Here is a 16,072-nt window from a genome sequence, read left to right as displayed (position 1 = left end):
GCCGGCCCATGTTCATCTTGGCATCAATGATGACTCCAAGATCCTTTTCTGCCTCTGTACTGACGAGAAGGGAGTTCCCCAGCCTGTAGGTATGGTGCCGGTTGTTCCTCCCCAGGTGCATCATTTTGTACTTGTCAGTGTTGAGTCCCATCCTATTCTCATCTGCCCACCCCTGTAACCTGTCTAGGTCTGATTGTAGCCCATTCCTCCCCTCTAGCGTACCCACATCCCCCACATCTTAGTGTTATCAGCAAATTTGAACAGGGTGCTATTTACCCCCTCATCCAAGTCGCTGATGAAGATGTTGAACAGTGCGGGCCTGAGGACTGAGCCCTGGGGCACCCCACTGCCCACCTCCCTCCAGGTCAAAAATGCCCCATCCACCACCACTCTCTGGGTGTGGCCCTCCAGCCAGTTGGCAACACATTTGACTGTGTGAGTGTCAGCACCACAGTCCGCCAGTTTCTTAATGAGAACAGGGTGAGAGACAATGTCAAATGCCTTCCTTTGCTGGGGAGTTGACTGGCTCAGAGCAGGCTGGTGAAACACTTTTGCTTTTTTAATGTTAAGGGTCAGTCCCAGGCCCTGGTGTGCTTGAGAAGCAGTTAGGGGCTGTTTGCCTCCTCCATATCTGCAAAGACACCACAGTGGGCCTACTGAAGTTCCACAATTGAGGCCAAAGTAATTTGGCTCAGAAGTGAGAGAGATTGAAAAGGTTCTAGTCCATCGTGTACTCAGTACTGATGCTACGTGGCAGATGATCATGGATAAGCATCTTGATGACTGATGGAAAGATGGAAAACAAAATTGTTGGGATCACGCTGCCCTGCCTGACACCAGTTCGAATGGCAAGGAGCTCTGTAGCAGAGTCACTGCATAGGACAGACACAGTCATCTGGTCATGAAGGAGTCTTAGGATGGTGATAAATTTCCCTGGGCAGCCAAACTTTAATAAAATGTTCCATAAAGCATCATGGTTCACAGAGTTGAAGGCTTTGGTCAAATCAATAAAGGTTATATACAGTTCCTGGTGTTGTTCTCTGCATTTTTCCTGGATCTGCCAGGTTGCAAAAATCCTGTCTATGCTGCCTCTTGATGATCTAAAGCCACATTGAGGCTCAGGAAGGATTTTCTTGGCAAAAGGGAACAGCAGGTTCAGCAAAATTTGAGCAATGATTTTCCCAGAAACAAAGAGGAAGGCAATACATCTTAGTACTTTTTACAGTCAGATTTATCTCTGTTTTAGAAATAATGACAATATTGTCATCCCTTAGGTCAGTGGGAATTTCCTCAGATTTTGAGAAAATGTGTGGAACTTGTTGGTCATAGTTTCCCCATCAACTCTGAAGACCTCAACTGGTATGCCATCAGGGCCAGATGCTTTGTTGTTCTTCATCTGATTTATGCCTGGTGGACTTGCTCAGAAATAGATGGACTAGCAAGTGCTCCCCTTACTGGATGCTGAGGGATGGATTTGATGGTTTCACCAGTCACCATAAATTCTCAGTTCAGGAGCTTTTGGTAGTCCTTCTTCCAGGGATTTTTGATGGACTTGTCTGAGGAGTGTACTGCCATCTTCAGATCTAAATGGGGTAAGTCCACAAGAGCTTGGTCCATACATTGCCTTGATTGCACTGAAGAAGTTCCACGTCATGACTGTCAACAAATTGTTGGATTTCTTTCGCCTTCTCTTCCCACCATTTGTTTTTGATTCTCAAGTCCTCCTCTGGGCTTCAGCTTTAAGCCATTGAAAAGTTCCCTGCTTCTGACTGGGCATAAGGTGGTTTTACCAGTTACAGAAAACTTTTCTCTTTTAATTGAGAAAGACTTTGATATCAGTATTGTTTCTGTCATACCAGTCCTGATGGTATTGGATGATAAAGCCAGTTGCTTCCATGGAAGCCTCATGGAGGGTCTCCTTTAGAGTTTGCCAAACTTCTTCAAAACAAGTAACATCATTTTAAATCCTAAAATTGGTGAGTTTCTTGCTGATACAGTAAAAGGTCCGGTAACTGGCACCTAACGAGTCAGCATGCTCTGTTAATCGGCATGCTCTGTTAACCGGTATGCTGGCTTGTAAGGTAAAGTGAAACCAGAAATGCCCACCATGGCACTTCCAGTTTCTCTGAGCCCCCATGGCCTGGGGCAACGCAGCCTGCACTGCCGAGCCCCCAGGGTCCAGGGCATAACAGGTTGCACAGGGCTTGCAGGAGGGTTGGCGATGCTGCAAGAGGAGCAGTGACACTCAATTAACCAGCATATTTTGTTATCCGGCATCCTCCATTCCAGGTCTTTATGCTATGGTTGGTTGTGTTACACTGCTTTTTGTCTGATACCTCACCTTTGACCTTATTGCACAGGTTACCTTACCAGGAGTACAAATCTCCAGACCATGGGCATTTTTGGGCAGAGTGCCAAAAACACCTGCAACCTTGACTTGTAAGATGTTGGTGTGCCAGGGGCAGACAGTGCCAATAAGTGAATTAAATCCTATTTATGGCAGCAGTCTTGACCCTTTCCCTGCCACCTGCCCTGAGGCATATGTGCTGAGCAAAATGCTTTAGCTTGCCACACTCTGCCGCTCATGCCAGGGGTTGCCTACCCCGTTCCAGACTGTGTTGCTCTTAGGGTCATTGGTACACACAAGCCTCTCCACCCCATCAAGATGGCAGTCCACGGAGAGGGGTCCTTTTAACACATACTGATTGTCCTGAGAGGGCAGATGGGCTAAAATGTAGGTGAATACAACTTATTAACTGGTAACATTCCCTTGCTGTAGTGTGAATGCAAGCTGGCATCAATTGACTAGTGCTGTCTTGTAGTGCCTTGCCAGAATTCCTCCATGTGCCCATAAAGATCAGATTCACCCAAAGAACCTTGTCTGCCATATAGAACAGACAAATTCTTTCACAATTCACTGGGAAAGAATTCATAGAAAAACTCACTGAAGTGATAAGAACCACAGGATAAGCTCCCAAAAATCTTAGCACCAACAATGAATTCCAGTGTGGGCCCAGTAGCTTGAGGATTATTTTGTAGTTTGGCTGCTTTCGCTAGAGCTAAACTAACTTGACAGAAATAACTTTGGGGTAGATAACTCTAGTTAAATGTGCAGTGGGGACACTTCCTTAAATAAGAGCTGCTCTGAAAATTGGGTTACACAGGTATACAGGCATACCTTGGAGATACTGCGGGTTTGGTTCCAGACCACCGCAATAAAGCGAATATCGCAATAAAGTGAGTCACATGCATTTTTTGGCTTCCCAGTGCATATAACAGGTATGTTTACACTATACTGTAGTCTATTAAGTGTGCAATAGCATTATGTCTAAAAAACAATGTACATACCTTAATTAAAAAATACTTTATTGCTAAAAAATGCTAACCATCATCTGAGCCAAATGGCGCCAATGGAAAAATGGCGCCGATAGACTTGCTCGACGCAGGGTTGCCACAAACCTTCAATTTGTAAAAGCGCAATATCTGCGAAGCGCAATAAAGCAAAGTGCAATAAAACAAGGTATGCCTGTAATCCTGTAGCCCTTGCTTGAGACTTACCTAAAAAAGTAGTGTGGGTTTCAGAATTGATTTTTGCATAATTAGCACTTCAGAGATTGAATTTACTTGAGTGAAAAAGACAATCTAGATTTAATTATCAGTTAGGTTTACAATTACTTAGTAAGGACCCCAGCCTCAGGTGAGCCTGTACAGAGGAAAGGCTTGGGTCCAGACATTGGTATTCTTTCCTGCTTGGGGTAGGAAGTATACTCTAGTATCTTCCCAAGTCCTTACGTTACATCACCATTTTCAGGGATAAACTTGGATTAAAACAGCTGCAATCAAGCACCAGACACAGCTTTTAAAACTGTTTTGAAGACATGTTAGTGGCAACATTTTGGTGAAGATACGTTGGTATATTGGGACAGATTTCCTAACTAACAGAAACAGCTACAGCTGCTAGTGCAGTGTACTGCAATTTTCCTTATCTACATGGTGACTTAACAGAGAATAATTGGACCCCACTGTCAGCCCAAACAGAGAGCTCTTCTTAGCTTTGAAGTTCACGTACAGGCAGTCCTTGACTTCTGATGTTTTTATTTATGGCAATTTGCACTTGCGGCGCTCCGTCATTTACACCTGTTATTACTTACAGCACTGGATCCTCGCACTTATAGCATGATGGCAACTCGGGCAGCACACAAATGTACATACGTCACCCCGTCAGTTGGATTCCTGATGTGCTCTGGCGCGTCAGTTTCTTGTATTCTTTGGATTCTTAGTGCATGTTAAACTTTTTTTTATATATTCAGTCCTTAAAAATGGCTGATAAAAGGAAAAGGCAGTGCTCTAGCAATGGTGATGGGCACTGTACCCAGCCACTCGGCACAAGCTCATGGGGCTAGAACCATTGCTTGGGGGCGCAGGGCTCCTGGCTCTGACCCCAGGTGGTGCAGGATGAGCCATAGGAATCACTCCTGGGGCCAGCATGTCTTACCTGCACCCCAGCAGCTCCACTGTTTATGGCGATTTCTATAAAAAGTTGGGCATCAGGCCCTTGGTCAGGAATGTCACCCCTATTATAACATTATTTCTATGGGAAAAACAGATTCGACTTGCATCGTTTTGACTTACAGCGCCTTTTCCAGGAACGTAACCTGCTGTAAGCGCAAGGACTGCCTATACATGGCTTTATGTCACACATTCAGCCTGGCACCTGTTCTGTCCTCATTCTCTTCATGTAGGGCAAAATGGCTGGAAGGCCACTGCAAAAATGCTGTAGGTAGCGCTATCTTATGAATGTTGCATGCTTTTTGCAAGGCATGCAGAAGCACATGGAAGTGGATGTTAGACTAGGAGAGGAATACCAAGTTGATAGCTCCGTAAAAGGCAAAAGTTGGTTTATCCCAGTGGCTCTCAACCTTTTTAGACTCAAGGCACCTCTCAGAAAACATCAGCTCTTAGTTTTCATTCAAATTTTGACTACTGTACAGGCTAACAATAGAGCAATTCTGCCATTTCAAATAACTCAGACCACAAAAGGCCAGAATGTTTTTATCACTGTGGATTCCATTTGAAATTTCTGGGTTTATCTTCTGAATTGTGTTTGCACACACAACAGTGCTAACATTGTGGTGCAGTATCCATATTTAGAATCATATGTACATGCCTGAGACACATTCAGACAAAGCAGCTTGCTTATTTGACACTTGATGGCAGATTTGTCCTCAATAACCTATGTGGTTATATTCTCAAAAAGTAGAGCATGGGGCAAGGGAGGAATTTTACTAGCTTTCCTCAGATATAGCATGTAAGACTTCTATTTAATCAGGATCTTAGTTAAATAGGAAGGTTTTAAAGATAGGCTTAACTACAATTTTGTCATTTTCTTGTACTACATTTCATTAAAGTCTCTGTGCCCATGTGGGAAATATCAGCTATCAAGGCCTTAGTATTTCCCTTGTTCTTCAGCATAAAGATACAGAATTCTGACCACAGGGCAGAACTGAGCTTGAAATGTCACAGGAATATTTCTCCCTCAGCAGATTACTGATTCAGATTGATCCAAAACTCGTTTCTGAGAACTTGTATGGACTCAATCTAGCTCCTCGCTGGGTGTCCCCTGACCCTTTGTGCAAGGCATTAAAAGAAATTTTTCTAAGCACCTCTACTGCAGAGGGAGATGGAAGGACCGTAGAGGCACTCATACTCATGGTCCTCAGGTCCTCTCCCTAATGCTCACATGACCTATTGCAGTAAGTTACCAGTAGCAGTCTGAGCAAAAGTGAATACAAGGCAGATGGATCCAGAACAGCTTTTTATTATAAAACAAAGTTCTGAAGACAAAACCTAAGAAGCAGTCCGTTGTCATCTTCAATCCTTGCAGTGCTCCCAGCATTGAGGAGAAAGTGGGGTAGAAATAAAGGGACCCTCTGGTTTATTCAGAGTCTTGGCAGCAGGAAGTTTTGGGAACTTCCGCTGCAAGAATTAGAGTCGAGGGGCTCCATAATCATCTGGCATCCTTTCAATATTATACCTGGAAGTGACAAAAGAGAACTTGTGAGTGTGGAATGGCTTGCACGGAAACCAGCCTCCCAGGTAACTGCCCTGTCACATTCTTCTTTGTAAGTAATGATGGCAGTAAGCAGCCAAAATAGATGTACCTGGCAGCAAGCCACCAGGTGGCATTCTGACTTTACCATCATTTGGGATTTGAGCTTGAAACCTGATACCAGCAAGGAGATATGGGGAGATCACCACCAGTGATCCAGTATTACCGTTTACTGGATATGGACACCTCAAAGCATTAGTCATCCCCACACAAGGAAATATTTTTTCTATCAAGCGTTTACTAAAGAAATAACATTAAAGCTTTCAGCTCAGAGACAGAACATATGGCAAGCAGAGAACTTCAGAAAACTGTTTTATTAGTTGCTCAATTTGGATTCAAAGGCGCTAAAGGATGAGGATGAGGAATATTTAGTATAAGAAGTAATATCAAGAAGCTACATATCAATTAGTGGGCAGTTGGGGCTCCATTGATTTACCTCAGCCAGACTCATGGATGCAGATACACTACTCTCCTCCCTCATCTTAACCAGATTCCCCATCTCTTGAACCTCACCCTCAACTATGGTCAGCACAAACACCTTCTCTCCTCTACTGCTCCTATATTCTCTCTCATCACACCTATAATAGCTTTCCTTCTCTGCCTATGCCTTGTTTTCTCCCCATTTTATTTACCTATAAAAAGTTTTACATAGTTGTAATGAAAGATACAACCCTGAAAGTTGTATTTCATGCTGAAGATAGCACTGATATATTGAAGGTGGTTTGCAAAGGCCATTTAAGAACCTAGATTAAAAGGCCATCATAACAAGTTAGAAAGGCTTCAACTGCTGAGTTTTTCCAATTTCACGTTATGTTACATCAGGTTACAGCTCCCATAATATTTAAAGCCATTTCAAATTGAACAAGTAGACTCAAATGGTACCACACAGATTTGGAAAAATTCACAACCAAGTGGTTTGTAATAGAAATGGCTTTACAAACTTATTCTTCTTGGTGCTGCTGTTATTATAGCCAACAGCCTTTTCTTCACAAAGGCAGATATGCCCTTTTGCAATCACACCTGCTATTAAGGACTATACAATAACACACACTAGAAAAAACAACATAAGATAGACCAAATGTTCATGGAAGCAAACTGATAACAGAGCAACTTTGTCAGTTAGCGTGGTTGCCTGTTAAAAAGGTCTCTCACCTATGATTGGAAATGTACATAATAGGGACTCCTGGGATCTTTCGGATTCTTCGCTTGAGGTCTCGGTCTACAGTGGCCACAATGTAACACTTGTGCTGCAAATAAAAAAGTAAATCAGAGTAGCCACCAGTTATTTGTCCAACAAGGAAAAGGCTAAGCAAATGCCTTTATTCACTTATAACACGAGAGACCAGGTAGAAACAGCTATAACTTCAAATTGGTGATTCTGCAGCAATACAAACATAGCAAACCCTGTTTCATCAGCATTAAAGTTAGAGCAGTTTAACTAATTTGTTTGCTAAAGGGTAGGCTTGGCAGAATTCATTTTTTTAAATAATTTTGAGGGATAATATTAACGTTTATTTTAAAACACTTATTTAGATTTTTATGGATTTAAATTTTCAGGACTGTTCAGTTTAACCACCTGCTGTGACAAACGTAACTACTGTAGGACTGCTGCCAGCGGTCCTGGCTCTGCTCACTGGTAGCTCCCTCATCTGCTTTGCTACTCTCTCTTCCTTTGTTCCCAGTTTGCTGGGGTTTCTAAGAGTTACAGTCCAAACTAGTCAGCATATTTCTATAGGACTGCTCCCCCTGTTGTCTCACACTCCACCTGCCATCATTTTTAAGTCCCCTTTCTATAAATTCTGATTATTCACTATGGAAATATTTTTCTGGTCAGTAAGTGTGAGGTAAAATTGATGTTTTTCAAAATTTATCAATAAAAATCAAATCCTGCCAAACCTACTATAGGGTCATGCAGATAAAACAGTTACAATCTAACAGCTGATATGCCCTATCAAGCAGCAGGGGTGAAGTGGTTTTTAATCAAAGTATCACTACATTAACTGCAGTTGTCTGCTCGTTGTCTCATCTAGGTGACTTACAAAGATTACCCAGCCTTATCAATGATTGCAGGACTCAGGAAGCAACTATCTACTTTACCTATTTCTTGGAATAGTACTGCACAACAAGGTGCATTGTGGGGATGTTATAGCTTCCTCCAAATAAATTAACATTAGTATTACAACTACAGTGACCCTGACAAGATAGTGCCATTTCTTTGCATTTGATTTTATAGCTCATTCGTGCCCACAGGATTTCAGCAACTCTCAGTAAGCTTTCATGCCAGGAAAGCAAAAAATGACCCCTAGGAATGGGGGGTACCTGAGTGACCCTCTGCACCAAGCAGTCATCTGCATAGGTTCCTTTGTGCATGCAAGGCAGGCGCTCAAATCGTGGGTCCTTGGCTATCCTGGGGAATAAAAAAAAGGCAGGATTAGGGAGAGCATCCAGGCAGCCTGATCAGAGCAATATTCTCAGACAACAAAGCAAGGATAGAGAATCCACCTCTCTTTCTGGGCAGTGGCCACACCTGAAGACCATGACCCAGAACAGCAGGTGAACCCACCACTCCAGCCCATCTGAAATGAACAGGATGAATCAGGGAACAGACTCAGCTAACATATTTCACCTGCTTGTTAAGTTTTATTACAGGGGTTGGCAACCTGTGGCTTACAGGCTGGATCTGGCCCATGGAGCCATTTCATCAGGCCTGTGGACATAGGGCTTTGACAGCATTTGGTGGAGGGAACAAGCAGCAGCTGTAGGCACTCTCCCCTTGCCACTTTGGGGACAATCAGAAGCTGCCAACCCTCTTGCTTTGTTGCTGGGGGACAAGCTGCTGCTGCCAGTAGCAACAGCAGTTGAGTCCTAGCACCTGCAGACCTCTGACCTGAACTGGATCACTCCAACTCCCACCCTAAAATGGTTGCCAAATGCTCCTGTGAAACACAGGAGTTTCAGTGAGGATCAGGGCCCCACAGTGCCAGGCTTCAGTCAAACAGAAAAGAACATAAGAAACATGTGCTTTGGTGTAAAATCCATATCCTCCTCCAGCACTTTGAGATAAAGTACTTAGAGTTCTCTAGTACCTGTATCGCAATACCATACAACGGGTCAATATAGAAAGTGAAAAACAATACTTGTGATTAATGTTGCAGAGATGAACTAGTTCCCTAATCTGGAATGATGCCCTACAGATCATGGTGTTGCAGGCCACTACCCTGGCTCTAGAATAGTTTCACATTTTTAAGAGACTGATGGGACTGAGATGAAACTTATGTGAGAAGCTCCTGAAATCCTGGGCCAATCTTTTTGGAGAGAGACAAAACCCCCCTCTTTGTACAGAAGCGTTTCCTCTGCTTAGTCTCATCCTGGAGGGACTTTTGATCTTGGAAAGTTTGTTAGAACTGAAAGCAGGAAAGCAAATATTTGACATGTAATAAGATCAGGAGATTACTTTTAATGGGGTTCACTTATGCCATTTCTTTTTTTCCAAAACATGCCCTAAAACCAAACCTTTGTGCTGGCAGGTGCCTTTCATATGGCAAGAAGAACACAAGGTAGTTACAAGACCTGGAACAATATGAAAATCCTGTGCTCTCTATGGGCATGGAGATGCTCCTTTTTTTACCCTAGCTGTGCTAAGGCAGAACGCTCCAGGAACATGCCACTTGGAGAAATTTTTCAGTGATCCTGCAAGCAAATGCAATGAATGTTCAAAAGGCTGAAGATAAATTTTAAGCAAATAGACTACAATACGCAAGAAAAAAACATATACATAAAAGTATTTATTGTAATAATGATGAAACACAGAAAGTTACAGTTGGAATGTTTTAACTGGTGCAAGCTCAGGGCCAGATAGACTTTGCTTGAGTCTGTGAGGACCCCAATATTAAAAGGACCCACAAAGTTTTCAGAGCTCATAGTGGGAGAACACAATGCAATCTATGGAACTGCTACTGAGGCCCTTGCAGGACTTTACAAAACAAGTTTTCTTTTGTGTGAGATTCCTTAATACCCACTCCCCTTCCGTCCAGTAGCCTACCTGCTTCTGTCCTATTTTCCTTTGGCTTGATCTAAGTGCCAGACGCAGAAGTCTTGCTACAAACATCACCAACTGGATCAAAGAATTTAAAAAATCTTAAAGTATGGTTCACCACATTGTTAAAGGTTTTATCATTGCCTCCAACTCCTGTATGGTCGACCAGTAGAATTCTCCAGTACAATAGACAACTTGCCATATCCAGACTGCTGACTCTTAGCAAGTACACAGACATTCACTTTGGATTCTGGAAATGCAGCCACATGTCTTCAATGGCCCAGGCCAGAAGCTGGGAGGCATTAAAGCAGGGTCTTCAACCTTTTTAAGTACCAGATCATTTTTTAATTCAAGTCCAACCCAGATGTACTGGATGCCAGCACCCCTGCCCCTGCCCAGCAGGTCCGGCCCCTGTGGTGAGGGAGGAAATGGGGCAGAGGCAGGGGCAAGGGTGAGAGGGAGGATTGGAGGCCAGGCGGCTCACCCAGGTGTGTGTGGGGGCAGGGGACGACAGACCCCCAGGAACCCATGCCCCCCAACCTGTGCTTAGGGTGCAAAGGGCAATGTGCAGCAGCAAGGCATCCCTCATTAGACTCAAAGCACCCCTTGAAAATAGCCAATTCTTGATTTTCACGGGCTTTTTCTTTTCTTTTTTTTTTTTTTTTTTTAACTATTTTTCTTTTGCAAAGAGCTCAGAAAGCCCAAAGCAGGTCAGAATATTTTTAACACAATGGATCCCTATTTGAAATCTCTGGGTTTATCTTGTGAATCATGTTTGTATACCTAACTGTGCTAACATTGTGTGTGGTACCCTGTGACACTCTTAAAAAGATCTCCAGGTACCCCAGGATTCTACAGCACCCTGACTGAGAATCATGGCTAGAGGAGAGTAGTACCAGAAGAGAGTGATATTATTTTGGATATGCATAATCAAGCTGAACTCCTGAATGACTACTTCACCTCAGTCCTTCACCAGACCAAGGGGAAAACAACACCAGGTAGAGCAAAGGATAAGCATGGTAGGAATAATCATCTTCCTACTATTGCCATAGAATTGGTGTATGACCAATTAATAAAATTAGACATATACAAATCAGCAGGACTGGATGATCTTCATCTGAGAGTGCTAAAGGAACTGGCCGAAGTCACTGTGGAACCCCTGGCAAAACTCTTCCACAACTCATGGCGCTCTGGAGAAGTCCCTGAGGACAGGAAGAGGGCCAATGTTGTGCCCATCCACAAGAAGGGCAGGAGGGAGGACCTGGGTAACTATAGGCCAATCAGCCTACCTACCATCCTAGGGAAAATCCTAGAAAAGTTCATCAGTTTATCTGTGATAAGCTTGCAGAAGGTAAGGTTCTGAATGGCAGCCACCATTACTTTGTCGCAGGCAGGTCTTGCCTTACCAACCCCATCTGCTTCTGTGACCAGGTAACTCGCCACCTGGACACGAGAGAGCAGGCTGACACTGTATACCTTGACTTCCAAAAGGCTTTTGATCTAGCATCCCACAATGTCCTTGTGAGAAAATCAGAGGATTGTGGGCTTAACTCTGAGACAATCAGGTGGGTAAGAAACTGGCTGCAGGCTAGAACCCAGAGAGTCATAGCGAATGGATCTGTGTCATCCTGATAAGAAGTGGACAATGATGTCCCACAGGGGTCAGTCCTTGGTCCAGTACTTTTCAACATCTTTATTAATGATTTGGATGGGGCGGTGAAGAGCTCACTGGCCAAGTTCACAGACAACACCAAGTTATGGGGAAGCATGGTCACGCTTGAAGATAGGCTACAAATACAGGCAGACCTAGACAGGCTAGCAAGTTGGGCAGATTGGAATCCGATTAAATTCAACATTGAGAAATGTAAAGTGCTCCACCTCAGGACAAGCAACTCCCAATACACCTAGAGGCCTGGTGGCACCAAACTGACTAGCACCACAAATGAAAGGAACCTGGGGGGTAATAATAGACCACAGTATGAATATAAGCCAGCAGTGCAATGTTGTAGCCAGTACGGCAAACAACACTCTGGCATGCATCGATTCACCTCCAGCAACACCAAGGAAGCAATTCTTCTGCTCTACTCAGCACTGGTGAGACTGCAGCTGGAGTACTGCGTACAGTTCTGGACACCACACTTCAATGAGGACGTGGACAAGCTTGAGAGAGGCCAAAGAAGAGCCACCTGTATGGATCAAAGTCTTACATGGCAAGCTATACAAGGAAAAGCTGAGGGATCTTAGACTCTTCAGCTCAAAAAGAAGGCTGAGGGCGGACCTGGTAGCAGCTTACCGCTATACTAAGGGAGTACATCAAGGGCTCGGTGAGCGACCGTTCACCAGGGCACTCAAGGGGAAAACCATGAGTAATAGCCACAAGGTCTTGGAAGATCGATTCAGGTTCAATATTAGGAAAAACTTTCATAAGTCAGGGTGTCCAGACTGGAATAAGCTCCCTCCAGACTACCCTGGAAATCTTCAAGAGGAGACTAGACGGTCACCTGACCCCTGATTATCTTTCCTACTTGGTGCAGGGGGCTGGACCCAATAATCTTCTGGCCTTACAATCTATAAATCTAAGTGCTTTGTTGTTACTGTATTCATTTCATAAGCTACCCACTATCATACATACTATGCCAGCCCCATATGTGCATGGGGTGGAGGCAGCTGTCACTGCACCTTAAGCCCTGCTGCAGCTGGCCTGGAAGCGGCCTGATGCCATGTGCATCCCACCGATGGGCTGAGCCTCATCCCCTGCCTGTCAAGCGGTGAGATAAATGGCATCGGGAAAGGCTCCTTTTTTGGGATGAAATGGACTGGGACTATCCGCTCATCCAGAGGTGCACTGGGGGTGCTCCCACCGCTGGACACACCCTGGCAGTTGCCCTGGGGGCCCGTGCTCCCCCCACCCGTGCTCAACACACAAAAAGCAGCCCACAGCAGCAGCCACCTCTGCCCCTGGAGCCTCCACTGGGGTGTGCCCAGCGGTGGAGAACCCCCACTCCCATGTCCTTTGAACAAGCAGCTCTTTTGAGACCTGGCAGGGCTGGGGTCTGACCCCACTTGAGTCCCATGGCTGAGTTGAGCAGCACCCACCTGGCGGCGGGACACATGTAACATCAGGCCCTGGCCCAGCTGGGTCTGGGACTATCTGCTTGGCCAGGGGTACATGGGGGACTCCTGCTGCTAGGCGCACCCTGGTGGAGGCCCTGGGAGCCTGTGCCCCGCCATCTCTGCACAGGACGGAGGTGGGTGTTGCTGCGGGCTGCCCTTTGCACCCTGAGCACAGGTGGGGTAGAACATGGGCCCCTGTGGCCCCCACAAGGGTGCACCCAGCAGTGGGAGACCTCCCCATGCACCCCTGGACGAGCTGATAGTTCTAGATCTGGTCAAACTGGGGCCCTATGCCATATGCATCCTGCCACCAGGCAGGCAGGGGGTACAGCTCAGCCCAGCATGGAACACACATGGTGACACTCCAGCTGCAGTGGAGCTCGAGGCACAGTGGGCAGCGGCAGCTGCCACCACCCTGCACAGAGATGAGGGGCATGTGCTCCCAGGGTCTCCCCCAGGGTACACCCAGCAGTGGGACCCCTCCCTGTCCCCAGACAAGCCCCCTGGTCTCCAATCCTCCCAGCACCTGACCGGACTGGGGTCCCACTCACCTTCCCCTGCTCTCGGCTGTGCTGCACTCCATCTGTCCTTCACCATGGAGGCCCTGATCTGGCCCCGGCCCCTGCCCCTGCCCCTTCTCTTCCCAACAGACTGACCTGATGGGTGGGGAAGGGGAGGGCACATGGATTGACCAAAAGTGGCTCCACAGTCGATTAGTCTATCACAACCAACTGGCTGGTGACCACTGCGCTAGAGCATGCCCCCTTGCTGGGCTGGAGCAGAGCATCTTGGGCTAGCCTGCCCACCCTGCAAAGAGGGGGTGGTTTGTGGGAGAGGTGCAAAGCATCCTGGGATGCTGGGCAACTCTGAGTTAATTTCAATCTGGAGGGGATCTGGGACAGAGGTTCAATAAACTGATTTACCCTAAATCAGTTAAATCTGATACTATATCCATCCTGCTTTCTCTTAAACTAGTTTCAGTTTAAGATAAACTCAAAAACTTACAGCTGGTACATTCTAACTTTTAAAAGCAGTTTATGCACACAGTCATTTTGAAAGTAGTTTATGTCCACTGAACTTCTGTTGTGTTACAAATCTGAACCCGTTTCTGATTGCTTATACCGGTTTGTGTATAATTCGTGTCCCTAGCCTTTGTGAATCTCTCTCACGATGTGTTCTTCCAAACTAATTCTTGCTATGATGCTAGTGAGTTTCGGCTTGGATCTGCATCATGATTTTTTTTTTTTTTAATTAAATAAAAGTTTACTTAAATTGTGCAGAAACTGACAGGTTCAGAAGACAAGCTCTGACAAAGCATTCCACCCCAGGAAAATCTAACCTGCTCTGGGGACAAGAATCTTCTATTTCCCCAATGCATAGTTAAAATGCATAGTGAATGGATGCCTTTGTGTACTGTAGTGTTTTATCTTTAACACTGTTTAAACAAGTCAGTGAGGTGTGTGGAGTAGCTAAACAAAGAGGAAAAGGACTGAAGAACAGAGACTAGGCCTGTATTACTACACTCATTGGCAAAGCTACATCAGCTATGGAGGTGGAAAGATCACACCTGGCCAATGGAGCTCTGTCAACAAAACCCCTGGAGTGGCAGCAGGTCTCCCAGCAGAGTTTCTACCATCTGATGCCTTGTGTAGCATTTGGAAGCAGGAAAACTCCTTTTATCAGAAGATACGCATCCACATCAGGGGACCCAGTTGCTTAAATGCTACCATGACAGCTAAGGCAGCAGCAGCCCCCATAGCACAGACAAGGCTGTTCAACTTTCATGAAATGTGGGCCACAGATCCATCCCCTTCAGTCTACTCCCCGCTCCCCCACACATGCAGCCCAGCATCCTACCCCACCCTGCACTTCCTATGGAGGAAGCCCAGCTCCAGCCCCACTGATACACAAAACACACATAGCACCCCCAACTGTGCATATTATACAAGCAATCCACCTGCAGCATGGACAGCCTGGCTCCTTCTCCTACTCATGGACAGAATGGGCACTTGACCCCCTCCTGCTGTGCTACCCCACTCCCAGGAGCAGGGATAGGAATCAGAACCTGAAGGAGGGAGGGGGAGCCTGGAGACTATGGCTACTGCTGCTGCAAGAGCAAGCGGCAGCTAGGCAAGAGCCCGCAAGCCACACGATATCTCCTCAGGGGGTACCAGTTGGACAGTCCTTATACAGACCTAACTAGTACGACTGTGCAAAATTTTTCCGGGTGTTTCGTTACGAAGTGTTTTGATGCGTTTCGAGCTCAAAACAGCAAAATCGAAATGAAATAAAAGGCTTCAAAACAGCTTCAAAACGAAACAAGGGCACTCAGAATGTTTTGACTTTCAAAGCTGGGCTTACTTGGCTTCAGCACCAGTCCCAGGCGGCAGAGGCAGCCTCCTGTTATCCAGCGTGCAGATCCAGGGGCCCCGCACCCCTGGGAGGGCTGCAGAGCTGTACCGATCTGTGCACTGGATAACAGGAGGCTGCCACTGCTGCCTGAGGCCAGCAGCAGCAATCTTCCCTGGTGCTGGCTGCAGGCTGAGCCCAGCTTCAGTTCCAGGTGGCAGTGGTAGCCTCCTGTCATCCGGTGTGCAGATCCAAGGACCTGCACCCCCAGGAGTTGTCTACAGCCCCGCAGCCCTCCCAGGGGTGCATCCCCCAGATCTCTACGTGGGATGAGAGGAGGCTGCTGCTGCCAGCAAGTGTCACAAGTTTTGTTTCTTTTTCATAGATTTTCATAGACATTAGGGCTGGAAGGGACCTCGGGAGATCATCGAGTCCAGCCCCCTGCCCAAAGGGCAGGAAGTCAG

At 45.9% G+C, this 16,072-nt stretch overlaps 1 protein-coding gene across 1 annotated transcript in view; it reads right to left on the bottom strand.

The window, feature by feature from the left end:
* Positions 1–5,798: 5,798 nt before the first annotated feature.
* FCF1 (FCF1 rRNA-processing protein) overlaps positions 5,799–16,072 on the bottom strand; it is a 15,051-nt gene continuing 4,777 nt past the window's right edge. Inside the window, exons 6-8 of the mRNA XM_019551779.1 lie at positions 8,429–8,516; positions 7,262–7,356; positions 5,799–6,034 (exon numbers count right to left, since the gene is read on the bottom strand). Of these exons, the coding sequence (XP_019407324.1) occupies positions 5,986–6,034; positions 7,262–7,356; positions 8,429–8,516 (232 nt within the window). The 3' untranslated portion in view covers positions 5,799–5,985. The remainder of the gene's footprint in view (positions 6,035–7,261; positions 7,357–8,428; positions 8,517–16,072) is intronic.

The sequence above is a fragment of the Crocodylus porosus genome, unplaced genomic scaffold, assembly GCF_001723895.1.
Source record: "Crocodylus porosus isolate Cpor-Errol unplaced genomic scaffold, CroPor_comp1, whole genome shotgun sequence".
Lineage (NCBI taxonomy): Eukaryota > Metazoa > Chordata > Crocodylia > Crocodylidae > Crocodylus > Crocodylus porosus.
The sequence above is the reverse complement of the archived record's forward strand: the minus strand, read 5'-3'. Positions and strand labels throughout refer to the sequence as shown.